Source organism: Vipera ursinii (assembly GCF_947247035.1).
Source record: "Vipera ursinii genome assembly, chromosome: 2".
Lineage (NCBI taxonomy): Eukaryota > Metazoa > Chordata > Lepidosauria > Squamata > Viperidae > Vipera > Vipera ursinii.
Window position 1 is genome coordinate 147,824,005 of NC_139513.1, and position 27,352 is coordinate 147,851,356.

At 45.0% G+C, this 27,352-nt stretch overlaps 3 protein-coding genes across 11 annotated transcripts in view; 2 read left to right on the forward strand and 1 right to left on the reverse strand.

Moving 5' to 3' along the window:
* Positions 1-2,067, forward strand: part of ITGB7 (integrin subunit beta 7) — a 30,323-nt gene extending 28,256 nt beyond the window's left edge. Inside the window, exons 15-16 of one of the 2 annotated variants that reach the window (XM_083355008.1) lie at positions 1-163; positions 1,559-2,067. In XM_083355008.1, the coding sequence (XP_083211134.1) occupies positions 1-163; positions 1,559-1,562 (167 nt within the window). In that variant the 3' untranslated portion in view covers positions 1,563-2,067. Of the gene's footprint in view, positions 1,532-1,558 lie in introns of those variants that run through there. The other variant, XM_083355007.1, reaches the window with a different exon arrangement.
* Positions 143-27,131, reverse strand: ZNF740 (zinc finger protein 740). 8 transcript variants are annotated; one of them, XR_014491518.1, is made up of 9 exons: positions 27,006-27,131; positions 24,183-24,550; positions 21,248-21,512; positions 20,590-20,721; positions 20,323-20,409; positions 16,764-16,887; positions 13,764-13,882; positions 2,397-2,488; positions 143-254 (listed from the first exon to the last, which is right to left on the reverse strand). XR_014491518.1 is itself a non-coding variant. In XM_083355041.1 (8 exons), the coding sequence occupies exons 3-8, from the start codon at positions 21,371-21,373 to the stop codon at positions 2,456-2,458; spliced, it is 621 nt and encodes a 206-aa protein (XP_083211167.1). In that variant the 5' UTR covers positions 21,374-21,512; positions 24,183-24,550; positions 27,006-27,131; the 3' UTR covers positions 2,255-2,455. The 8 variants fall into 8 exon arrangements, 7 of the variants coding, with proteins under 7 accessions (XP_083211167.1, XP_083211166.1, XP_083211165.1 ...); XM_083355041.1 differs by lacking the exon at positions 143-254 and having other exon boundaries at positions 2,255-2,488; XM_083355040.1 differs by lacking the exons at positions 143-254; positions 2,397-2,488 and adding an exon at positions 8,108-8,627 and having other exon boundaries at positions 20,629-20,721.
* Positions 27,132-27,170: 39 nt separating this feature from the next.
* The window catches only part of CSAD (cysteine sulfinic acid decarboxylase), a 52,403-nt gene continuing 52,221 nt past the window's right edge, over positions 27,171-27,352 (forward strand). The window contains exon 1 of the mRNA XM_083355010.1: positions 27,171-27,222. The gene's annotated coding sequence lies outside the window, so the exon portion shown is untranslated. The remainder of the gene's footprint in view (positions 27,223-27,352) is intronic.

Consider the following 27,352-nt stretch of genomic DNA (forward strand, 5'->3'; position numbering starts at 1 on the left):
TGCCAGATTCTACCAGGCAGCCAAACCTGATGCCAGCGTTACTGAGTGCGCTGACTGTCGTGAGCATAGGGGTGCTTCTCGTTGCCCTGCCCCGTGGCATTGTGGAGATCTGTGACCGGAGAGAGTTCAGACGCCGTGAAAAAGGGGTGCCAAGGGGTCTCAGGTCAGTGCCCTTCAAAGCATCTTTACCAACCTGACCCATGGGGAGGCTTTGCACTTTGGAAAAACACCTGCAAATGACAGAGCTCTTCCACCTGGAAAATGTAAAACACGTGAGTTATTTTCAAATAGCACATAACCAGCGGAACAGCTTTTGCCTTCAGAAGTTGTGGCTGCTCCATCACTGAAGGCTTTGAAGAGGAGATTGAACAGCCACTTGTCTGAAATGGTTGAGGGCCTCCTGCTTGAGCAGGGGGTTGGACTTAGAAGACCTCTGAGGTCCCTTCCAGCTCTTTTCAGAATAGAATAGAATAGAATAGAATAGAATAGAATAGAATAGAATAGAATAGAATAGAATAGAATAGAATAGAATAGAATCTGGAAGGGACCTTGGAGGTCTTCTAGTCCAGCCCCCTGCTCAAGCAGGGGAACGTATACTGTCTCAGACAGGTGAATATCTAATTTCTTCTTAAAAATCTCCCGTGATGGAGCGCCCACGATTTCTGGGGCTAAGCTGTTCCACTGGTTGATTGTCCTCAATGTCAGGCAGTTTCTCCTTAATTCCAGGTTGCTTCTCTCTTTGATCAATTTCCAACCATTGTTTCTTGTCCTGCCCTCTGGTGCTTTGGTGAATAACATGACCCCCTCCTCTTTCTGGCAGCCCCTCAAATACTGGAATACTGCTATCGTGTCTCCCCTATTTCCTCTTTTTCTTAGACTACCCAAAACCAAGTCCCATAGCCATACTTTGTATGTTTTAGTCTCCAGGCTATGAGGAGGGACATTTTGTGGCTTGATCTTAACCATACATGCTGAGCAGTGCTGTTCTTCTACCTACCACTGAGGACATGAGCTGCTTGGGACCCTCCTGAGGGTTGGACTATAGTTATCCTCTGCTCCAGTTTGTATAATAAGGACTTATAGGGCCCCAAGCTCCACTCAGCTTTACCTGGATGAAAGTAGCTTTAACAAAGCAACCATCTGAGATAAATTTAGCTTGGGTGCCTTAAGGCCTTTTGATGCAATTCAGTTAAGTCTAGCACAAACTATAAAGATCTTTTGCACAAAAGCATGCAGACTACTCTTGCTTCTCTAGGAATCGACACTTTCTAGCTGGTGGTGTCACTTGCAGCAATCTCGCTTACTTGGAGGCAGTGCATCGTAATGCAGTTCACTTGATTAACTCTTAATTTTTAGGTGTAGATTAGCTAGCATGTGGTTCAGTGTGTCACACCAACAAAGCCTAAAAGCCATCCTGAGATAACCTCTGAGTTCTGGGGAAGGAGAGAATGGGCCTTTTCAAAGCTGAGCCCATTTGCAGATGAAGGAGTCCTGCTGAAACAAGCTACAAATTCAGCATTTGCATTTTGCCCTGATCTTCTGATTTTTTTTTCTTCAGGTGAACAACTTCAGGTTCAAGAGTGCCACAACAGTCATCAATCCCCCCCAGGACAATGGTTATGAAAACATTGCAAACAAAACTTGACAACCCTGTGCCAAGATACTTTGACTTTGGAGGAGACACCTGCATGTAAATTTTCCCCTGAGCAAGTTCTAGATGTAGTTCGACCTACATCACAAACTAATCTCAAATGGGATTGAAATAATGAATCAACATGTGTGGCAAAATCTGAGTGGTCAATCAATAAAATCTTTATTGTACCTTATTGTACTGTGCTTTTATGCACTGTGTGTTTTGTGCTTGGAAACACATAGCACATTGATCAGGGCCCTGAAATGCTTCAGCTATTTTTCAGCATTATGCATCAACTTAATATTCACCTTGAGCAAAACCTAACATCTCTCGTATATGCCTCACTTTCTGGTGAATCTCCTCGAAACACTTCACCCACACTGATCTGCAGATAGGCTGCCCCTACCCCCAGCCCTCTTAATAAGGGTCATTCCTCACTTGTACCTACCCATGGCATAAACTTTCTTCCTGATGGGTCCCAGGGGTGCAGCTTTCATTTCACCTCCAGCCCATAGGTAAAATAACCTTACATTATCCTTGGCTCTATTGGTGGTGGCAACAAAAGCCACAAAATGTTTATTAAAACACTCCCACTTACTGAGATGGGGAGTCATAGGGATAGGGATAGTCATAGACAGTTTGTTTAGTGTAGTGGTGAACGTGTTGGCCTAGAAACCAGGAGACTGTGAATTCTAGTTCTGCCTTAGGCATGAAAAACAGCTGGATGACTTTGGGCCAGTCACTCTCTCTCACCCCGACTAACCTCAGAGGTGCTGTTATGAGGAAAATAGGAGGGAGCATTAGCAGGTTCGCCATCTTCAGTTACTTATAAATAAAAGGCAGGATAAACAACATCTAATAAAAAAGTAAATAAAATAGGGATCATTTCAAGCTTTAGGCCCACAATCAACTTTCCCACCCATTCTGCTATTGTATCCCTAAAGGATGGTCACAGTAGCCGATGGGTCTTCAGATTCACACAACCGTGGCAAAGCTGCATCTTTTAGCATTGAGTTTCTCCTTGTCTTCTTCTGGCAATCCAATTTCACACTGGGCTAATTTAGTGATGACTTAATGGATAGACAGCACTAATTCAGCAAAAGTGAAATGGTCTAACAGGAGCAGACACCCCTTCCTTCCAATAAAGTTAGGTGGTTTAAAGTTTCTGTAGTCCACCAATATTCCCAAGGTTGGAAGTCGGGTATTTTTGGAACCATAAACCTGGAAGTTTAGGAACAGGATATTTAACTACCAGCACAACCTAAGACCTACCTCTTCCCCACAGCACACCTACAGTAATATTCTGAGCAGCTATCCTGGCAACATATTGTAACATGAACCTGATGAGGGTTTTTTTCCTTTTCTATTAGGAATGCATATTCTCCTAGATCAGACATGTCAAACACAAGGCCCGGGGGCTGGATGCGGCCCACAAAGTGGTTTCATGTGGCCCGCGAAGCCATCCTGGAAACAGTGAGGGAACGGCCAACTCTGCCTTGGCCCTGGCCCAGAGACCCTCCTTCTGCCAGACCCTCAGATCTGTCCCACTCCTGCCCAGGCCCCCATAGGCACCCTTGATGCCAATGATGTAGAGCTGGCCACGCCCACCCAGTAGGCCATACAGTCTAGCCACACCCACCCAGTAGGCCACGCCCACCCTGGCCATACTCACCCGGCCCCCTGAGGGCAACCGCAATGCTGATGCGGCCCTCAGTAAAATTGAGTTTGACACCCCTGTCCTAGATCTAGAACTTTCTGCCTGAACGCCCAGAGAGCTGTTGACAGAGCTATGATCAGTGTGGACCAGCCACCAGTGGTGTAGCGTGGGGGGTGCAGGGGGGGCCGGCCGCACCGGCCGCAACATCTGGGGGGATGCGCGCTCGCACTCGCAGCTCTCTGCCCCTGCCTGGCTCACTCACTCTCTCTCACTGCAGTGCTGGCTGTGTGAATCCGATCAGAGCCGCCGGGTCGCCGCCCACTGTGGAGGGGGGGTGCCAGGCATGCGGTGCGGTTAGGGGGCACAAATTACTTGCCTTGCCCCGGGTGCTGACTACCCATGCTACGCCACTGCCAGCCGCTTCAATTATCTTTTAAAGTCAGCCCTACCACTCTGGCTATGACCTTGTCCACCACTGGAATGCAACTTCAGAAAACTAAAAGATCATTCAAATCCGGTGCAGACAGTGGCGTGCCATCTTCTCTGCTCCTGTGTTCCACTGCAGGTCCTTCATCCAAGTATGTGGCAGAATAAAACAAAATGATCAAAGAATATGTAGCACCCAAGCTAATGGCACGGAGAAGCAGTGAAGCTGAGGTTTGGGAAGGAAAGCAAGCCGAGTTTATTCCAATGACTGAAATAGAACGCTCACACAAAAAGGAAAAAGACACCACACTGTAATGGTAAAAAGATACAAGTTTATAGCATCTTATAAAAACTACAGTTTAAAAGTGATCCTGTCCTAGGGTAACACAACCCTGCCCCAATTCCCTTCTCTGCGAAATCAGTTGAGTTAAAGGGAAGGAAAATAAATTATCTTAGAAAAAGCTATTGGACCTTCACATTTAGTCCACAGGTTATCTGGTCAGGCTGAAGTGCTAGATTGTTTTCTTCCTTTCAGGAGGTCTGTGTAAAAGCCAAATACGAACTGCAAGAAAAGATCCGTCACATTTTCTTCCTATCTGAACAAACTCCTAAATTACGACCACCAGCAGCACATCGGAAAGCACCTTAAGGCACCCAATCCATGTGACAAGCACAATTTGTCCTTCTGCTACCGGCACCCAAGAAAAGGAATGGGAATAGCAACAGTTCCCAATGGCATCCACTGTCAAAATGGGATTTCTCACTTCCATGGAGGGAAGTAAGTATGATGGAGGACATGGGCAAATAAAGCTCCTTCAAAAAATGTGCCCTTGGCTACACTTTAGTGCAACACAAATACAGGCACTCCTCAGGATACACAAAGGTTCCAATCCACCTGACTTTCACACAGGTTGGCTTGCATACACTGTCGTTTTGCGTACACACAAGACATTATCTGTCAGAATTACAGAGGTCTGGACTTGTATATCTCCTGGGGTGGGGGCTGTGTCTATAAGCAACATATTCAGGTTGGGCAATGATACAGGGGGAAATCATCACACATGGACTCTAAAGACTGGCTTCTCCATCTCCAGGAGAGACATTACCGTAAGACTGTGTTGGTAAAATTGTGTGTCTCTTATGTTCCCACAAAGGAAGCACATTTTCACATTTTTCCATTTCCATTCCACAGAACCCCATTTTCCAGTGTGCTGTGACCTGGAATTGCCAAGCCATCCAATTCATCCATCTCTTTGATACAAACACATCAAAGCAATTCCATCCATTGTGCTGGTACTGAATATTTTAGAACAGTACATTGTTTTTACCTAAAGCTAAGTTTCACTTTCCTGAACCTTCAGCATATTAGTTTTCGCCTCACTGCCTCTGCATAATTTTATTTGAAAAAACAAATCATTCTGATATGGTTTTGGTCCCTTGCACTTTAAAGAGTGGCAATCAGTGAAACTTCCAGGCAAGTTTCACTTCCTTTCAATTTCATCTCTGTGAAGAAAAAGAAAATGCAAAGACCTTAGTGCAATTATAACCCACTGCATAACCTATTCTAGTCGAGATGAACCAACAGCAGTTAATAGAGGCTATCAATTTCATTAGGGTCAAGCTATTTGTTTAAAAACAACCTCCTTCCACAGAAAACTATTTTCTCCCGTTTTGCTAACTTACTGCCTGCAGGCGATTTAACAGAACAATGCTCGAACCATATTATTCCGTCCAATTATTAAAATTATTCACCGAATTGTTATAGTTACTCTTTCTGCCTTCTCCCCCATCAACACCACCATACCGTACTTCACCTCTGAAGCAAAAGTCAGCAACGAATGTCACACGCAACTTGTTTTTGAGGCTAACATTTCTTCTTCCTTCACTCCTGAACAAGGAAAGTGAGCCGGAGAAAAAAATTGGCAGATACCAATTAATGCCTATCTAGATTCTTGATAAATGACTGCGCTGGTCAAGAGTGTGCAGCAGCTTGTAGAATTCCTCTCCCAGAGTACATAGTGCTAACTAGCCTCCCGGGTTCCTATGGCAGCGGCCTAGCAAGACGCAGAGCCTAAGCAAAACACATCCCTGTGCTCCTAAAGCTGCACACGCTTTAGAGGACCCAAAAGAGCCCAGAGTCATTACTCTGCTTGGCACATAAAGGATTCGGCAGTATGAGGCGGTTCATTCAAGAGATTCACCTTGCCTCTTGGGGAAACACCAGGCAACAATGAATATGCTTTATAATGCCATGTCTCAATTATTGGATTAGGACCAGGACAGAAAAATACATCTAGTACTTGACAAAGCGATTTCTTCTACTCAAGCAAGTTTTTTTTCCCCCACCTGAGCACATTGCTATTTTCCCCTGAAATTTCCAATTTCCTTCCCCCCCCTTTCCCCCCTAAATATCTACATTTCCTCAAACCTTCTCCTACAGCAATTATTTTATTTCCTTTTGGTGAAAAACAATCCTCAGGAAACTGAAAGCTATTATGATGGTTATGTTTTTTTCGAAAGAGCAGCCGTTTTAATTTTTTATCAGCCCCATCAAAATTGTCACAAACCTCCAAGAGCTTGGGATGTCCTAATCATTCCTATAAACTGCAAACTAAAAGTCGATGTTAATTTTAGAGATGTAACAAGGCTGTGAATAATATTGGCTCTTCCAATGAACAAGGGAAGGGGAATCAAAGAGCATTTGTTAAAAAAAAACACCTCCTCTACAGTAACATTCCCCAAGCTAATGTACTCCAGATTTATTGGATTACAACTCCCATGATCCCTAGCAGCAAGAAGAAAGACCATCAAAAGAAAAATGCCTCTTGCTAGTACACTGGAATCTCTTAAAATAGTTGAAGGGGGGGGGGCAACAATCTTGAACTGCAGCAGTGATTTTTCAAATTTGGCAATTTTTAAGATCAGCTCCCAAAATTTCCCAGCCACACATCTGGGAGTTAAGAAGCCTGGTAAAGGTTTCCCTGCACACGCGTGCTAGTTGTTTCCAACTCTAGGGGCCGGTGCTCATCTCTGTTTCAAAGCCGAAGAGCCAGCGCTTGTCCGAGGACGTCTCCGTGGTCATGTGGCCAGCATGACTAGACGCCAAAGGCGCACGGAACGCTGTTACCTTCCCACCATAGTGGTCCCTATTTTTCTACTTGCATTTTTACGTGCTTTCGAACTGCTAGGTTGGCAGAAGCTGGGACAAGTAACAGGCGCTCAGTCTGTTACGTGGCACTCGGGATTCGACCCGCCAAACTGCCGACCTTCTGATCGACAAGCTCAGCGTCCTAACCCACTGAGCCACCGCACATCTTAAAAGTTGTCCAGTTTGAAAAACAGTCATCTAAAGTATCCCATCTCTGTTTATAAAACCTTTCTAGTTGCACAGGCAGAAATGCAGCCCATGAAGAACGAAGCTCTCCAGCATGACCAAGATCACCATTCCTCTACCAACATAGCCCTTGGTTAAAACCTATCTTAAAGCAAGGTGCTTAAAGCAAGGCATAACTCAGAGAAGTTAATTCGGGGAGGGATATATTTGAAGCCCAAGTGAGATTTGTATCTATCGTTCAGATGGAGGTGTTTGCTCCAAACAAGTACATTCCAGACTCAAGAGACAAATTATTACTTGCCCTGTAGAAAGACCACTGTAAATGTGACGGTGGGGGACAAGGGGCTCGGGAGGGTGCAACAAGCCTTATTTTCAAACTTCAGCGAAGCATCCCAGGAGCAATCAGAATTCATGGTGCATGGGAATGCTGACCCTTAGTCCTAAGGAGTATTTTATTCCAAGAGGCCCTCCCCTACTCTCCCCCACAGAGACCGCAGTTCTTCAGCATTAGGCTTAGGAGATGGGTGCCCATGGACTAGAGCTGGCGTTTCATATTATTTATACGGAAACAGGATTGCCACCTAAGAAAGCTCTGAATTCCACGAGAAGGGATATGTAACAGGTAGGTCCTGAATGGATGGCTATTTACAAGGGAAAGCGAAGGGACCACACACCATTATCCTCTTCTCCTGGGAGGAAAACAGAGCCTTCCAGTCAGCTGAACATCAACTGGATCTTGATAAATGGAACACATCTAAGGTAGATCTCTATGTTGACCCAACAGCATTTGTCACCTTCTGCAGCCCTTGTTTCTGGAAACCTGAAAGTTGAGACCACTCAGCACGGTTAAGAGAATAGCACGGAAAGAAAAAAAAGTCCCGTAGACCTTATGCCCAAGCGTAAATGAGCCAGTCTCCTGTGATGCCAGAGCGCAGTATCCTGTTGCTGCTAATCCGTTCCAGGTAGTGGATCAGCTCCGCAAAATAGTTCGCTGCTCGACTGGTGGTGATCGCTGTCCCGCCCCCACCCCCCGCCCAATAAAATATTTGCCTGTTGTTCTCCCACTTTTGCAAGCCCAAATATCAAGCCATCTGGCAGATCGTCTGTTGTAATTGAGAGCACCGGATCTGGTCGGAATGGCTCGCAGAAGGCCCCCCGCAATGCTTTCAAAGCCTTTCCTGAGGCAAATGGTGATAATTTCAAAAGAAACTAAACAGAAACAGAAAGCGCACCCTTGGCAATGTTTATCCACAACTGCAGCGAGCTTCCCAAAATGGCTGGGAGCCAGCCCTGCTTTGTCCTCCATTTATTTACAGTGTCAAGACCACAGTTGAAGTCTGTGCCCACTTTCAGCTCTGCTCCTTCCACAGGAGTAGGCTCAGCAGGCAAACCCAGGCGCAAAACACAAGCAGGTGAACAAGCCCACTCCCAGAGCATCTGGTGGACGTCCCAGCTCCTTCTTAAAAGACCTCTTCTCTGGCCCAACTCTAAAGCAGTAGCTGGGAGTCAGATGCTTTGCCGGGGCAGCCCTGGCACATTCGTTTGTGTCTCAGCAACCGGTCTGTCCTGGAGAAGCTCTGGAGAAGAAGAAAAAAAAATCCGGAGAGATGACGGAAGAGACAAGACTCTATGCCAGAGGTGAGGAACGATGGTTCCTTTCTGACTTGTGGACTTCAACGCCCCCCCCCCCAATTCCTGAGCCAGCAGGAAGCCCACAAGTCATAAAAGGGCCATCGTTCCCACCCCTGCTCTATGCAAAACCAAAACCAAAGCCATAAACCCTATATTCTAGGTCAGTGCAACTGAAAAACCGAACGTGGGCAGTGGGCCTTTGTGACTGGGGCAAACCCTCTTTCTGTCAGGGAAGCTCACTTCGAAGGAATTACACTTTCTCCACCAATCTATCCTAGAGTTGCCCTTCAACAAAAAGGGAGTAGGAAGGTGGAATACTCTGTGCTCCACAGTGACCTTTCAGAGGATTTAAAAAAAAGAAAAAAGAAGAAGAAGCTGAACCTAGACTAGAATGCAGGATTTGTAGGACTGATTTTACTTTTGCAGAGACCCAGAACTTAAAATACAGGCTGGCCAGTTCAAACTCATTCAGGAAATTCTGGACCCTTCCTTAGGAATGCCAGGTCACAATTCTGGAATGACAACAAAACCCACAGCTAACAGAATTTTCTTAACACATGGGGAAAAAAGTGTGCAATTTCAGATGGACTAATGAGGCCTCTGAGTGGACTATCGAGGGCTATGCTTTAGGAGAGGAACATGGACTGAACAACAAAGATGGACCACTATTTAAATAAAACTTTAACTATATTAACAATTACTGGTTAGTTACAGTGGGACAAAAAGTATTTAGTCAGTCACCAATTGTGCAAGTTCTCCCACTTAAAAAGATGAGAGAGGCCTGTAATTTTCATCATAGGTATACCTCAACTATGAGACACAAAATGGGGGGAAAGAATCCAGGAAATCACATTGTAGGATTTCTAATGAATTAATTCGTACATTCCTCGGTAAAATAAGTATTTGGTCACCTACAAACAAGCAAGATTTCTGGCTCTCACAGACCTGTAACTTCTTCTTTAAGAGGCTCCTCTGTCCTCCACTCGTTACCTGTATGAATGGCACCTGGTTGAACTTGTTATCAGTATAAAAGACACCAGTCCACAACCTCAAACAGTCACACTCCAAACTCCACTATGGCCAAGACCAAAGAGCTGTCGAAGGACACCAGAAACAAAATTGTAGACCTGCACCATGCTGGGAAGACTGAATTTGCAATAGGCAAGCAGCTTGGTGTGAAGAAATCAACTGTGGGAGCAATTATTAGAAAATGGAAGACATACAAAACCACTGATAATCTCCCTCGTTCTGGGGCTCCACGCAAGATCTCACCCCGTGGGGTCAAAATGATCACAAGAACGGTGAGCAAAAATCCCAGAACCACACGGGGGGACCTAGTGAATGACCTGCAGAGAGCTGGGACCAAAGTAACAAAGGCTACCATCAGTAACACACTACGCCGCCAGGGACTCAAATCCTGCAGTGACAGACGTGTCCCCCTGCTTAAGCCAGTACATGTCTGGGCCCATCTGAAGTTTGCTAGAGAGCATTTGGATGATCCAGAACAGGATTGGGAGAATGTCATATGGTCAGATGAAACCAAAGTAGAACTTTTTGGTAAAAACTCAACTTGTCGTGTTTGGAGGAGAAAGAATGCTGAGTTGCATCCAAAGAATACCATACCTACTGTGAAGCATGGGGGTGGAAACATCATGCTTTGGGGCTGTTTTTCTGCAAAGGGACCAAGACGACTGATCCGTGTAAAGGAAAGAATGAATGGGACCATGTATCGTGAGATTTTGAGTGAAAACCTCCTTCCATCAGCAAGGGCATTGAAGATGAAACATGGCTGGGTCTTTCAGCATGACAATGATCCCAAACACAACGGGCAACGAAGGAGTGGCTTTGTAAGAAGCATTTCAAGGTCCTGGAGTGGCCTAGCCAGTCTCCAGATCTCAACCCCATAGAAAACCTTTGGAGGGAGTTGAAAGTCTGTGTTGCCCAGCGACAGCCCCAAAACATCACTGCTCTAGAGGAGATCTGCATGGAGGAATGGGCCAAAATACCAGCAACAGGATGTGCAAACCTTGTGAAGACTTACAGAAAACGTTTGACCTCTGTCATTGCCAACAAAGGGTATATAACAAAGTATTGAGATGAACTTTTGTTATTGACCAAATATTTATTTTCCACCATAATTTGCAAATAAATTCATTAGAAATCCTACAATGTGATTTCCTGGATTCTTTCCCCCCATTTTGTCTCTCATAGTTGAGGTATACCTATGATGAAAATTACAGGCCTCTCTCATCTTTTTAAGTGGGAGAACTTGCACAATTGGTGGCTGACTAAATACTTTTTTGTCCCACTGTAACTGATTTCGCCATCAGTTGTTTAATTCCTCACAACTGACTTAATTCCCACCTTTAAAATAAGGTCAATTTTCCAGCTTTAAAAATGACATTACTTATGTGCAGTTATTTCATCTGACATCCAAGCCTCTCAACTGAGCTGCTGAAAACTTTAATTGTGAAATTAATTAAACTGAATGACATTCACACCATGTTTTTCAGTCCCACCTTAAAAGAACAGACACACTACTGAGAAAAGAAAAATGAACCCTGCATGATTGCCTAGAACAGGGGTAGGCAACTTTGGCTCTTTTTTATGACTCGTGGACTTCAACTCCCAGAATTCCTGAGCCAGCCATGCTGAGGGGAAAGGGAGAGGTTTCCAAGCTGAGCCATGCTGGCTCAGGAATTCTGGGAGTTGAAGTCCATGAGTCATAAAAGAGCCAAGGTTGCCTACCCCTGGCCTAGATGGTGAAGACTGGAATGTCTACTGATGGATGCTACAGCCACTTAGTGGTCAGGAAGAGAAAGGGGAAAGTTTTAAAATAAGTATAGCAATAGCACATAGACTTATATACCACTTCACAGTGCTTTGCAGCCCTCTCTAAGCGGTTTACAGAATCAGCATATTGCCCCCCCAACAATCTGGGTCCTCATTTTATCGACCTGTGAGAAGGCTTCCCAGAAGAAACAAAAAGGAGCCCAAGGGAATGGGGGAGTCAGGGAGATTTTGGCGGGGATGAAAAATCGTGGTGAGCATTGGGGCAAAGATGAAGAGATGATCTGAGATGACTGAAAGAAACAAGGCCAATGAGAGGACCAGGGATACGACTGGTGTGACTCCACCAGGACAGTGAATGAGGCTGGCCATGCAAGGTGATGGAAGAGGAGGAGATGGGCTTGGCAGCCATGCCAAGGGGATGCAGCAGGAGTAATCTAGTTCTAGAGGGACACAGCTTACAGTTGCACAAGCCACTCAAGAGGAGGTGGTTTATTTTTTATTTATTTTATTTAGGCAAACGCTGAAAGGAATCTGGCAAATGCATCCAAGAAGCAGACCACAGATGGTCCCATTCTGGAGGCAGGTTGTACTGCTCTTCTCTATGCTAACGCGAAGCCTTAACACACACCTGCCAAGATTTCTAATCTAGAGTTGCAAGAAAAAGTATGTGAATCCTTTGGGATTACGTGGAGTTTTGCATGAATTGGCCATAAAATGCGCTCTAAACGTCATGTAAGTCACAACAATAGAAAAACACAGTCTGCTTAAAATAATACTACACAAACATTAGCTGTTGTCATGTTTTAATAAACATTCACAGTGCAGGGTGGAAAAAGTATGTGAACCTTTGGACTTAATAACTGGTTGACCCTCCTTTGGCAGCAATAACCTCAACCAAACGTTTCCTGTAGTTGCAGATCAGACCTGCACAACGATCTGGAGTAATTTTGGACCACTCCTCTTCACAAAACTGTTTCAGTGTAGCAATATTCTTGGGATGTCTGGTGTGAATCGCTCTCTTAAGGTCCTGCCACAGCATTTCAATCGGGTTGAGGTCAGGACTCTGACTGGGCTACTCCAGAAGGCGTATTCTGTTCTGTTGAAGCCATTGTTTTGTTGAATTACTTACATGCTTTGGGTCATTGTCCTGTTGCATCACCCATCCTCTGCAGAGCTTCAGTTGGCGGACAGATGGTTGTACCTTTTCCTGCAAAATGTCCTGATAAACTCTGGAATTCATTTTCCCATCAATGACAACAATCCATCCAGGCCCTGAGGCAGCAAAGCAGCCCCAAACCATGATGCTCCCTCCGCCATGTTTTACAGTGGGGATGAAGTTTTGATGTTGGTGTGCTGTGCCTTTTTTTCTCCACACATAGTGTTGTATGTTTTTCCCAAACAACTCAATTTTGGTTTCATCTGTCCACAGTATATTTTGCCAGTAGTGCTGAGGAACATCCAGGTGCTCTTTTGCAAACTTCAAACATGCTGCAATATTTTTTTTGGACAGCAATGGCTTCCTCCGTGGTGTCCTCCCATGTACTCCATTCTTGATTAATGTTTTCCTTATTGCAGATGTGTCAACAAAAATGTTAGCATGTGCCAGAGATTTCTGTAGGTCTTTAGCTGACACTCTAGGATTCTTCTTTACCTCATTAAGCATTATGGGCTGTGCTCTTGCAGTCATTTTTACAGGACGACCATGCCTAGGGAGAGTAGCAACAGTGCTAAACTTTCTCCATTTGTACACAGTCTGTCTTACCGTGGACACATGAACATCAAGACTTTTGGAGATACTTTTGTAACCCTTTCCAGCTTCATGCAAGTCAACAAATCTTGATTGTAGGTCTTCTGAGAGCTCTTTTCTGCGAGGCATGGTTCACATCAGACAGTGCTTCTTGGGACCAGTAAACCCAAAACAGGTGTGTGTTTTTAAAGGGCAGGACGGCTGTCAGCAACAAATCCAATATCATCACACTGGTTGGAGTCAAGGTTGGCTCACTCCTGGCTCCTATTAGCTCTTGGAGAAGTCATTAGGCTAGGGGTTCACATACTTTTTCCACCCTGCACTGTGAATGTTTCCATCTTATGTTCAATTAAAACATGACAATAGCTAATGTTTGTATAGTATTATTTTAAGCAGACTGTGTTTTTCTATTGTTGTGACTTACATGACGTTTAGAGCGCATTTTATGGCCAATTCATGCAAAACTCCACGTAATCCCAAAGGGTTCACATACTTTTTCTTGCAACTGTAAATGTGGAAGACAAGTGGAAAGAGTTCTTACCTGCAGGCAGCGTTCACACTGATATGGCTTCTCTCCACTGTGGACACGCTTGTGGCGCTCCAGATGGTACTTCTGGATGAAGCGCATGTCACACACGTCACATTCAAAAGGCTTCTCTCCTTTAACAGAGGGTTAGGGAGGAGCTAATTATTTCCAGAGTTGCAACCCCTATACTTTTAGAGGAAACAAGGTGGCAAGAATACTTCTAAGCGAAGATCTAGCCATACAAAGCAGAGGTTCCTAGGGAAGGCATGTAAGACATTGAAGCAAGACACGTTCTTGGTGGTCTGTATGCTACAGGACACTCCAGACCCAAACAAAAATGCGATGTCATTGCTCACTCTTCCCTCTCCTAACCTTATTTTTCTCTTGGCAACGCAGGCCCCAATGGCGAATTTGGAAGCCCCGGTCTTCTAGTTCATCAAGAGCTGAACATTATTTCTGCAAGTCTATTTCTACATGGAGGAAGCTGTTCTTCATGCATCCAGTGTTTTAGAAAAGAAAGAGAGGAACCTTTTCCTTACACCTAGGCCACACCCACCCTAGCTCTGCAAAGGCCAAAAATGTCGCAATATGTCACATGACACAATCGAATTTGACACCCCTGCTCTAGAGATTTGGTGCATAAATAGGCAGGAAGCTTTAGTACTTATTAGAGCGATGCGTATTTCAAAAATGATCCAGGATTTGGAAGAAGTGTTTCAGGCCTTATGCCAGGGGTCTTCAAACTTGGCCCTTTTATGACTTGTGGACTTCAACTCCCAGAATTCCTCAGCCAGCTTTGGGAGTTGAAGTCCACAAGTCATAAAAGGGCCAAGTTTGAAGACCCCTGCCTTATGCAAAAACAGTATGTCTTTGCTGTTTATTTAAAAAGCCTGACTTTCTTCAGGCTTGCATGTGAAAATGATTTTTTTGGGGGGAAAAAACTGGCTACTTTAAGAATCACATTAACTTTAATGGATTAACTACTTAAAGCATCAGCTACTGCTGCAATAGTTTTTCAGGCCCATTGGGCAGCCTGGAAAAAGTCCAGTGACTTTCATGGATAACAGAGAAGAGCTGTGCTCATCTAAAATCCAAAGTATTTCTTCTGCATCTTTTTTAAAAAATGGGCATCTTACTGAAGTTTACTAGGCAATTAAAATACTGGTTAATATTTTGTTCAGTTCAGATTACGCAGCCCTCCCCCTTTCTGCCATATGAGAGATGGAAGAAACCAAGAGTATCTCTTCTACAGTAACCAGAACTACTTTGCCACTCCACTGGTTATACTACAGATTTCAGAATGCTTGGAAGAATGAAGTGTGGAATATTTACAGTAAAGCTCCGTGGCTAATCTACAGGAAGACTTGTGAGCATTTCTCTCTCCTTGCTATAATTCATCAATCTCACAAGGTCCACATGACTTTTAAGCCGGCATCCAGCCTGGGCCTTTGACTGATGCATTTCAAAGAGAAGACCGCCATCTACTGGTAGCCCAAGGACAGGGCAACTGGCCAGAACGATGCTTTTTAAAGTTAAGGATTTTGTTCCCTGCAGAAGATTAAGCAAGCCTGAATTTGAGAGGCGTTGATATGTAAGGATTCTGTTATAACCTGGATAGAAATTGTTTCAGTGAATGGAAAACAACATCTGATAGCCCTTTTGCAGGTTGTGGGGAAGTAGGTCTCTACATCACAATCAGTACAAGTAGTCCTTGACTTACAACCATAATAAAGCCGGCCCGTTACAGTTATAGGTCATGACAATCGTAAAGCAAGTCGCCTCTGGGACTAATTTTGCAATCTTTTCTGCGATGGTTGTTAAGTGAACCCACTGTTCGCTACGGGCTGGTTTTGCTGGAAACTAGAGGTAAATGCTGGTGTTTTTTCGGTGAAACTGTCATAAAATGTGACCATGGGACACTGCAAATGGTCATAAATGCAGGCCACTTGCCAAGCACCTAAAATGCAGCCGCAATGTGTGTGCACGTGTGTGTATTAGAATTTCATAAGCAGGTCCTAAGTACCACTGGGGAGATCTGTCACCATTATTACCAGTCACTAAGCAATTGGTCATAAGTCGAGGTAGTGCTACTAAACTTCCTTTACTACACTTTCCAGCTACAAGACTTAGATCACCTAAACTACTTCCAGGGTGAAGATAGGAGCTGCATTCTTGGTATGTCAAGCATCTGCACCCGCATCTAGATCAAGGACTGACACTGACACACACACACACACACACAAACACACACAGCCTATTTTCAAAAGCAAGATGCCTTAGTTAAGCTTGTTGTTGTTAGCTGTGAAGTTGTGCCCGACCCATCGCGACCCCATGGACAACGTTCCTCCAGGCCTTCCTGTCCTCTACCATCTTCTGGAGTCCATTTAGGCTTACGCCTCCTGCTTCAGTGACTCCATCCAGCCACCTCATTCTCTGTCGTCCCCTTCTTCTCTTGCCCTCAACCTTTCCCAACATTAGGCTCTTCTCCAGTGAGTCCTTCCTTCTCATTAGGTGGCCAAAGTATTTGAGTTTCAACTTCAGGATCTGGCCTTCTAAAGAGCAGTCAGGGTTGATCTCCTCTAGGACTGACTGGTTTGATCGCCTTGCAGTCCAAGGGACTCGCAGGAGTCTTCTCCAGCACCATAGTTCAAAGGCCTCAATTCTTTGGCTCTCAGCCTTTCTTATGGTCCAACTTTCACAGCCATACATTGCAACTGGGAAGACCATAGCCTTGACTATACGCACTTTTGTTGGCAGGGTGATGTCTCTGCTTTTTAGTGTGCTGTCTAGATTTGCCATGGCTTTCCTCCCCAGAAGCAAGCATCTTTTAATTTCTTGGCTGCAGTCCCCATCTGCGGTGATCTTGGAGCCCAGGAAAATAAAATCTGTCACTACCTCCATTTCTTCCCCATCTATTTGCCAGGAATTGAGAGGGCCGGATGCCATGATCTTGGTTTTCTTAATGTTAAGTTTCAATAGTTAAGCTTACCAACTGGCAAATGACCATAGGCTTACCAGTATGAATAAGGATATGTCTCTTTAGGTGATAACTGCTCCGGAATGCTCCAAAACAGTGCTCGCAAATAAAATTCTTGGGAATCCGGACCTGGAAGGATCCATTCTGCTCAATCACCATTACCTGCAAGCAAGCATAAAACAACTTCTCAGCAAACAGGCAACATGCCTATCCAGGCGTATCTTCCAACTGAGCATTTGCACATCTCTCAGGAGGTTTAGCTAAGACATTTGTCAGTGCTTATACAGTACTTCTGCCAATCTGTGGCATGCCAGAAACTGGGTCGTGCAAACAAGCGAAGCCTCATCTGTGGGATGCAGGCAGCACACAAAACCATGCTCCCTCCGGTCCACGGAAAAACCTCTCTCCACGGAACCGGTCCCCGGTGCCCAAAAGGTTGCAGGGACGCTGCTACTGTTCTGTACCAGCCTGCTACCGGCCCTGCAGAAAAGGCAGGGACAACCCCTTTACAAACAGCAAGAGGCTGGAATTATGCCTGCCAAATTTATAGCTACAAAAACAAACAAGACACGAACCAAGAAACAGGAGCTTTAAGAAACACGAACTATCCAAGCAGTTGCCTTCAGCAAACCAGCCCTCCCCACACATTCCCCTTATATAGAGTTCAGGGCGTGGTTTCTCTCTGCCGAGAAGCCCCATTGCCTTCCTCTGTTTACTCCTAATTGACTGCCTCCTGCATCGGGTGTCTTTGAACAGGGCCAGCTGTGGGTCATCTTCATCCACGCTGTCAGGCTCACACAGCTGGGTCTCCGTGGTGAGCAAGTGGGAGGGGCCTGGCTGAGGGCTCTCATCAGCAAGATCTTCAACCCCCTCAGCAAGGTCTTCAACACCCCCCTCCTCCTCCTCTGAGTCGTCCGACCCAACCGCCGAACCCACAGGCTGACCCTGAATCACAACACTTACAGACTGTCCACTCTCCCTGTTTCAAGCCACAGCAGAATGAATTGCACAACACAGTGGAAGAAAACAAAGCACCTCTTACGTACGTACACTACTTAAAATTTTTACACTTGATACAGGTTGCCCCTTCACCTTTACAAAAAAGCATTACAATCCACTTCCTGTTCGGGAAACCCACTTCCAGAAATGCACAAACTCCTCTGGCCTGTTTTGGATAAGATTGCAACATTCTGGAGAGGAACTGCTGTAATTAACATGGAGTTTCCAGCAAATATCTGCTCTGCCTCCAACAATTTATTTCACTGTCTTGGGGTGTTATGGGGCAATTCCACAGAAAGAAACCCAGCCTTCCCTTGAGGGTTTGTCAGGGTGTCTGAAAGTATTGAGCATAGTATTGAGCTTAGTCTGCTAACAGCAGATGGGCAGTTTTAAAGAACAGAAATCTTGGGAAGATAAGTAATCTGACAGCATTAACTCTTAAATATGTAGAATGCACTTTGGCCCAATTCTGTTAATCTCATTTACTACAGCTGAATAGTATTTTCTTCAATTCTTATGGCTTGCCACCAGAGATTAATCCACTGAACTCAGAGTACAGTTCCACAAGACACTGAGAGAGGGTTTTTTGTATTTCATAGAAAAACAATATTTATTTTAAAAGGTCACATAATGATTGCTAAGCTCCTATTCTCCATCTGAATTATCCCAGTGCAATAGATGCTGGATGCAGCAACAATATGTATGTGCCTTGTAATTCGGCCCTAAGAATTAAAGTAGATTCAAGGACACTAACTAACCATATTGCTAGAACCACAAGCCACAGGATGATGTCTTATAACAAGGGTCTTCAAACTTGGCCCTTTTATGACTTGCAGACTTCAACTCCCAGAATTCCTCATCCAGCCACGCTGGCTGAGGAATTCTGAGAGTTGAAGTCCACAAGTCATAAAAGGGCCAGGTTTGAAGACCCCTGTCTTATAATATGCAGCAGACACTAAGTGAGGGTGGGAAAGCCACATGGTCAAGCATCTGACAGCTTGTCTGACTAATCCTAACTTTCTGCCTTCCAGATGTATTAGATGACAAATCTTATTGGCTACCATGGCTAGGGATAATGATCATTAACAGGCTGACCTGTTTGGAAAAGAGTAGAATGAAATTTGACACAGATGTTGCACAAGCCTAACAATAAAGTTCTATTTCTTATTCTTCAGAAAGACATGAAGAACTATTTAAAATAATCAAGCAGGTGGAGAAGTTAACTATTAAATTTATATATTTATAAACAAACAAACAAATTTATTGGCCACCCATCTTACCTCAGGGTAACTCTGGATGGCTTACAATCATAAAAAAAACAACTGTACAAAGATAAAAGCTTGTGCTCGACAGGGATGCATTCCCATGGAAGTTTCATGGGCTGTCATACACGTTGGGAGCAATGGTTGTAGCTTTGCTTATCTTCAGTTTGTGCAAACAGTTACATTGTTCAGTTCCTGCTGATCTGGTGAGTCTAAATTACTCTCAGCCAGCATTTGGCCAAGAGTCTATCTAAGGTTGTCCTGAAAAGTGTGCAGAAACCCCAGCAGTTTATTAAAGGGTAGTGGCCAAAGTGGCTTTAAATCAGGGGTGTCAAACTCAATTTCATTGAGGGCCGCATCAGCATTGTGGTTGCCCTCAGGGGGCTGGGTGGGTGTGGCCAGGGTGGGTGTGGCCTACTGGGTGGGCGTGGCCAGCTCTACATCGTTCGCATCAAGGGTGCCTATGGGGGCCTGGGCAGGAGTGGGACAGATCTGAGGGTCTCTGGCAGAAGGAGGGTCTCTGGGCCAGGGCCAAGGCAGTGGGGGCCGTTCCCTCACTGTTTCCAGGATGGCTTCGCGGGCCACATGAAACCACTTTGCGGGCCGGATCCGGCCCCCGGGCCTTGTGTTTGACATGTCTGCTTTAAATGGTCGTCTTCTCAGAACGTATTATACAAAGTCCCCCCCACCCCCACCCCAAAAAATCTGCACTGGTTTTCATTGGTTTCCAAAGCACAAGGCAAAGTACTTGTTACTGACTTCTCATCTGCCCACCTGCATGAAGCCGCTCAAACACTGCCGTCAGCCCTTGAAGCCCTTCCCCGTTTTGCCAGCCTAGCCACAAAGGCTTCCTTGTTGTGAACACGAGGACAGGCCTTGTTAGCGGTGACACCCCTGCCTGGGAATACCTTACAATAACAACCCCACTTACCCATTCTGTTGAATATTGGAAGGCTGGTACATGCTTTTTCTTTCATCACGCTTTTTAAGAGTTTTCATTTAGCTGCTTTGCTCCTGATTTTTAAACTGAGGCTCTTGCTTTTAAGCTGTCTCTTGTAACTCTTTCTGAAACTGAACTGTACAGTCTACACTCTCATCATTGTTGTTTCACATATTTCAACCGTAAGCTACTTCAGGTTTAGAAACTAGGTAGAAATACCCTGAAAATAAAGTCACAACCCTACTCAACAATATGGGTGGGTGGGTGGGAGGAGAACAGACTTCCACAGATGATAGCCTCTGTGTTGTTTTTTTTTAGTTCCACCATCTGACGGCTTCTGAGGCATTCTTTGGAGGGCTTGATCTTTACTAGGCCATATAATGAAAAATTACCTGCCTTTTTAAGGGATTTTTTAGGAGGAGACCCTTCTGCTGTTTCTTCTTCCTTCCGACTGCGTGATTTCTCGCTCTCCTTGCGATGGCCCTGGCAGACAGAAAGGAGGATACTGGCTACAATGGCTCAACATTTAAATCTGGCAATTTGAAAGCCAAGCCTCCCTTGCCCCAGTCCTGTTTTCTCTGCTCTGTCATCCCACATGTCTGGAACAGAGAACAACGAAGCGCACGGGCAGCATCAGACAGCTGAAAATGGGCTGGCCCTTACCAGCATGTCCGGCGCACCCCCTCTCTCCCCGTTCTCCACCTGCTTAGAGCTTTGTTTCGGCATCATCTTCTTGCTGGCAACTGTTGGCACCAGGCAAACACCAGAGAGTCCCTCACAGGCCAAGAGGCTCGCCTGCAGAGAGGGGGAAAAAAAAGCACAATAACATCAACCGATGCAACCAAGCTGATTCCAAACCAAGTAGTCATCCCTATAAGATTGCAGCTGTGTCTTTTAAGACAGGGCTTTTTAACCAGTGGTACGGGTACCACCTGTGGTACGTTGGCACCTGGCAGGTGGTACACGAACATCCTAGAAAAGTGGTAGTGGGGGAGGGGAATGAGCTGAACGGGTGGTAGCACTGCACAAGCCTGAGCGAGAGACGGCTGGAGCTGCAGGGCTGTCAGCGCTCTGCAGAAGTGCCAGGATTAGCACCAGGCTCCAGCTGGAGCTCTGCGCTAATCCTGGCACTTCTGAGCCCAGAAGAAGTGCCGATCAGCTGGAATGTTGCAGCATCTCCAGGGTCTTGTGATTTACATTCAGATGCTTGGCAATGGATTCATATTTATGATGGTCACAGTGTCCCGGGGTCATGTGAAGTGACCAAACCTGCTGCAATCACCCAGCAGAGGGGGGGGGAAATAAAAACCAACCCACCCACCCCTGCTGCCAATCCTGAACAGAAATGCTCACAATGAAAACCTCGGACAGGAGGAAGAGTGCCGGCGGGCGGGCAGGCAGGTGTCCTGCTCGGCTGTGGCTTGGGGGGCACTTTTTTCAGTGCCATTGTAACTTCGAACAGTCACTAAGCGAACTGTTGTAAGTCGAGGACTACCTGTACTTCATCACTTTTTTCTCTTTTTTTTTGGTCATCAAGTTTTTGACACCTTGCTAGGCGACTGATGGTACTCGGATGTTGCCATATCCTAAAAGTGGTACAATGGGTGAAAAGGTTGAAAAGCCCTGTTTTAAGAGATGGGCTACAATCTGACAATACGGTTATAATGCTGCAGGTTGTGGAAGTTTACCACTGAAGATTGGTGAATGTCATTCAGGTCTGATGAAAGAGAAGACTCTCATTAGGTCAGTTCAGAAAGGTTAATTCAACAGTTTCCTTGAAAGAACAACCTGAACCAACTTTGGATCCAAACCCCAAAAGGTGCGTAAGAGATGGGGGCAGGCTTAGTGCACCTGCTGGCACCTTCTTAAAAATCTACGTATCCACAAAAGCCATGTGATTTCTGGTATATATGTTTGTGAGTTAAGGAAGCCCTGACAGAGTGTCACAAGTTTATCCTATCCTGTTCCCTGATACCCCCATCCTTAGCTTAAATGTGTATTTCCCTGGGAAAGCATGGCTATTGTGCACATTGAGAAACAGGCACGGCTTCTTTAAGAAAGTGCCAACACACAACAACCAGTATCATGCCAATGCCACTTCTGAAGCACGTTTCGGCTGTGGGTCTGAACATCTGAATAACTCTACTTCTTCTTTCTGTATCTTGGAAATCATTTCACATCTACCAGAATCTAAGTAATTCAGCTTTCTTTGTACATCTGTTAAAACAAGGACTGGCTTTTCTGAACATCGCTCCTTTGTTATCTGGCGCAATTCTTATCGCCTGCGCACAACAAGTTACTGTTTATTATCTGTGCTAGGAGGGCCATGAATAAATAAATAAATAAATAAATAAATAAATAAGTATGTATGTATGTATGTGTGTATATTTCTTAAATCCACAGCTACTGGTCAGTTTCCCTGAGGCAAAGCATTTCCACCAATTCTTCTCCAAAGAATTAAGAGACTACACAAGTAGCCTTGGTTACTGCTTCTGATGTTTCGCTCACATAAAGATAGATGTTGAGAAACAGCCATAAAACAGCAGAAACTCTGTGGTTTTGTAACATCTGGAGGCCTAGCTTAATAATCTTTCAGGGGCTCACTCTGAGGCCATTAACACAAAGTTAGTCATGTTGATTGGCAAGAAAGTGGAAGATGTTCATTAAGTGAAATAAGAGGGGAGATGGGAGAGGGAGAATGCAAAACTCAAAAGGCATGTCCCATTGTTCCCCAACATCTCAAATGAGGCATAGGTCCGAGTGACAACTTCCGACATCAACTATGGTAGCTGGATCTGCAACCCAGGGGCTGCACAGGCATAGATGTACAGCATGGCAGCAATGTAAACATTTGTGCCAGATTCTGGCATTCATAAAGGAGGTAATAAAGGCATCCAGTAACAGCTGATCACAACTCTTGAAAGAGAATTACAATACCTCAGAGAAGAGCTAAGTCAGCCAAGAAGGGAAAAAAAAAAGAATTGGGAGTTGGGTTTGGCTGGGGCCTCATCAGCCTCAGTGGTAGCGAAATGGACAACCCCACCCCACCCCCACTCCATGACCAATGAAACAAATAGAAGTGGGATTAGTAAAGCCCTAATTGCCACTAGACTCAGACTCTGCAGCCAGTGGGGATTCTGTTTGCATCTTTTCTTGCTGAAGAAAAAGAAGCATTGCTAACAGTGACAAAACTCGGCCAGGTTTTGGGAAAGAAGCCCATCAGGTAGAGCTTATAAGTAGCTATTACTGGAGCTGCCATTTTAATTATTTCCCCACAGTGTATCCGGCATCCTGATGGGGCAATGAGCTCTGCAATGACACTGTGGTTTTTGAAAAGTAGCTTGAAAGGCTAATAATGCAGGAACAGCAATAGCTGCTAATGGAAAACTAGGGCAGAAGAACATTTTCCCAAGACTGTAAGATCCCAAGACATATTGATAAGTTGGACTGAGGAAGTAAAGAGAACAGGAAATAAAATATACGTAAAAAAAGAAATATAGCAGTAAACGCTGGATTAGACTCAATGCTTTAAGGTCAAACAAAGATGCAGTTTGATGTATTGGATGAAACAAAGAGTCAAATTTCCTATAGCTGGGGAGTACTTTTTCTCCCCCCCCTCCCCCCCAGTGGGTTGCAAAGGATATAGCAAATGACACAATTTGGGTAGGAAAGCTGAATTTCTGGGATGGCTTGTTTGGGATAGTCTGAAGATGACAGAGACAAAAATATGTATAAAGTCGTATGTAGGTTTTACACATTTACTTTGTCCCGTATTGTTTTTTTTTTTGCAAACCCCACTGTGAAAAATAGTGCTACCTAGAAACTTTGACACTACAGTCAAATATTGCTGATGAAACATGAAGCTGGAAAATGAGGTTGGGGCAGTAGAGGTGCCTTGACATTCTTCTTCCCTCTCCCATCAGCCCCTACTCCAACACACATGTAAGCCCCTGGGCTTTAAGTGAAAGACAAGAAAAATACGACATTTCCAGCTTGAACTGGAACTGGCTGGCAACTGGCAAACACATGATCCAAACATGGCTGTGAGAAGAGGGCCAGAACCGCTTGGTAACCACCAGAACTTTGACCAGGAGGCTCCAAGCATGCCAAGCTTTACGGTGCTGACTCCTGCAGCAGACCATCAAGAGCTGAACAGTTTATGTTACACAGAATGGATTATCACAGATGGCTCTTTGCAGCCACTTCCTCAGTGATGGATTCCTGTGGGACAGGATGGGAGAACCGAGGCCTGTTACCTGAGCCATCGCGTTAGTCTGACAGTCCTCAATACGGAGATTACGCCAAGTCCTTACGCTTTCTCCCTCTTGCTCAGGAAAGAATTTTACGACTACAAAGATTTTTCAGTAAATCGTTTCTGCGCCGGTCCCGTCCAATACCTTCCACTTTGTTGACATCTTTCTGGAGTCGGAGATTCCAGAATGGCGTGCAGCAAGTTTTCCCAGCCTTGTTAAAAGCTGAGAAAAATTACAGACTGGGCTGCTCTTGTAGGTGAGTCACCCCAAGTCTAAATCCCCCTTCAGGATGGCCCTTGCTGGGGAAAGGACGCTGAGGTCTTCTTTGCAAAGAAGCACAATATTGCTGTACGTCCACCTCCAGTTTCCACCTGTGGGTTAAGGGAAAAATATATATCTTTAAAAAAGAAAAAGTGAGATCAGTATTTTTCAAAATTATAATTACACACCGGATAGTTTTACTTCAAATGGCAAAAGGTATTGATATCACTAGTCTACTAAAGTATTCCGCTTATTACTAAGTTCTCTACAGCAACTGTAAAATACATCATTTCTGCAAGCTCTTGCACTAACTTCTGAACTGCTGTTTCAATACATCACCCAGGCAATCTGTATCCTTCTGTACTAAAATATCATAGTGCAACATTAACATGAAATTTTTCTACCTGCTTGTTTTCTTTAAAAAAAATCCCTCAGTAGGAAATATAAGGATTATGTAGAAAGTCACAATGTTTTGTAAAGTCCATCTAAGCAAGACAATAGATATACTGTACTGCAGTTAAACAACTGGTCATACTCGTGTATATCTGAATCAGATTCTGACATTAACACACTCAAAGCAGCTCAAATAGAGAACAAAACTTTACAAAGTTAACCTAGTCTCCAAACATAAGCATTCGGTTTAATTATTGATGTAATATTTGTGATACTTAATATGAACATCCTAGTCTCTTCATTACCATAGTTCAGTAAAATAAAATGTTTAAAATGCAAAACCAATGTTTTTAACTCTACACAACCCAGCCTTAAATCTAACGTTACTGACAGAATGAAATACATAATGCCTCTTAGCAAAAACCAACATGATTGTGTAAGCGTTACAATACCCACGCACCAATAACATCGTCTTCACCAATTATGAAAATTTCCTCAAATTTTCAGAAAAAACCCCCACTTTGAGTTGGGAATTCTGGGAGCTGAAGTTTATTCACGTCAAAGGAAATACTAATTAATCTATAGCGCTGCATCGAAGAAACCAAGTATGTTACAATGAACAAAAGAGTAAACTGGCGCTGAGAAGAAAACAAAAAATGCAGAGAAATGAAGAAAATTAGTACAGGTAGTCCTCGACTTACAACAGTTTATTTAGTAACTATTCAAAGTTACAACAGCACTGAAAAAAGTGGCATGACTGTTTTTCACACTTATGATCATTGCCAACATTCCCATGCTCATGTGATCAAAATTCTGATGCTCGGCAACTCGTTCATATTTCTGACAGTCGCAGTCGTGTGAACAGCTTTTGCGACCTTCTGACAAGCAAAGTCAATAGGGAAGCACAACTGTGTTACTAACTTAACTGCAATGGTTCACTTAACAACTGTAGCAAGAAAGGTCATTAAATGGGGCAAACTTGCTTAACAAATGTCTCACTTAACAACATAAATTTTGGGCTCAGTTGTGGTCATAAGCTGAGGACTACCTGTAATAAAAGTTGGGGGTTGGGTATGAAAAAGCCCATATGACTTTCCATATCGATAATTGCAATAAAGCATATTGCTCAAAAATAGAACTGCAAGGACCTCTGGCTTAACTACATTAAGCATACGACACAAAACAAATTCTTATTTCCTATTTAAAACCTTTCCTTCATTTTTCAATTGGTCGGAATATTAAGAATCCTTGACCCTTTAAATATATACTGCACAGCATGGACACAAGTATTCGCACAAACCTGAGGTTTGGTATTTAGGAACAAAAGGATCCATGTCAACATTTTCCCCGCACCAAGAATATTTTAATACGAAGTTATCTCCTCAGAGAGGATCCTACAGAACTGTGAAAGTGGCTAATGTTTATTTATCCTAACCAATTCTTTACTGTCATGTCCATGGACAATTTCACGGTTCAGAATCTCTTTTAAGGGCACGGTCAACTTGAAGTAACATGATGTAGAACAGCTGCTTTTGCTCCAGAAAGATCAACGTGAAACCCTGCAGAAAGTTGCAATTGGCACTGCAAAGAAGACCGGTGCTTGGCAGCAGAATTTAAACCGGGGGTCTTCAAACTTGGCCCTTTTGATGACTCGTGGACTTCAACTCCCAGAATTCCTCAGCCAGGCACACTGGCTGAGGAATTCTGGGAGTTGTAGTCCACAAGCCATCAAAGGGCCCAGTGTGAAGACCTCTGATTTAAACCGATGCTCCTTAATTCAGCCCAGCCAGAAGAGGGTTAGAGGGAATCCGTGGGAAGAATCAAGAGACCCGACCCGTTGCTCCATCTCCGATCGTACACCTGTCTTGCAAGAGACAAGCCCTCCCGGTCCTTGCAAACAGGTGACGCGGACGATTTTGCACGGCGGAAAGCCCGGGAGAGCGAGCGAAGAATGAGCCCGAAGAGCGCGTGGACGAGCATGCACCGCCTCGCGATGCGCGCCCGAGCCAGAACAAATGCCTCCTTCCCCCTCCCTCCCTTCCTTCCCGGTCTCCCCCGCCCGGGCTGGACAATCAGCGCGCGGCGGCCGAGCCCCGCCAGTACTAAGGCGTGCGCGCGCGCTCCTCTCCTAGGGGACGGACGGGCGCGAGCGCGCGCAGGCCAGCCCCGCACCTGAGTTCAAACTCCCGGCGTGCCGGCTCCCCTTCTCCCGGGGAAGACTAAAGCAAAACGCCTCCGCTACCGCGGCTGCTGCTTATTCCCACCGCTACCGTCGTCACCGCCGCCCTGGAAGCGGAAGTGTCGGAACCAGGTACACGCTCTTGCGGGGTTTCCGGTGGCTTTGCGCGCGCGCGCGCGCGCGCGCGCGCGCCTGCCTGACGACTTCCTGGTAGGTCTGCGCGGGGTTTCCCCCCCTCCCGCCGCCGCCGTCGCCGGAGAAAGAGAAAGGAGGTTGGGGGTGGGGGGGTGGTGGCCTTCGTGTAGCTTGGATGATGGGAGTTGTAGTCCCACCCAATCAG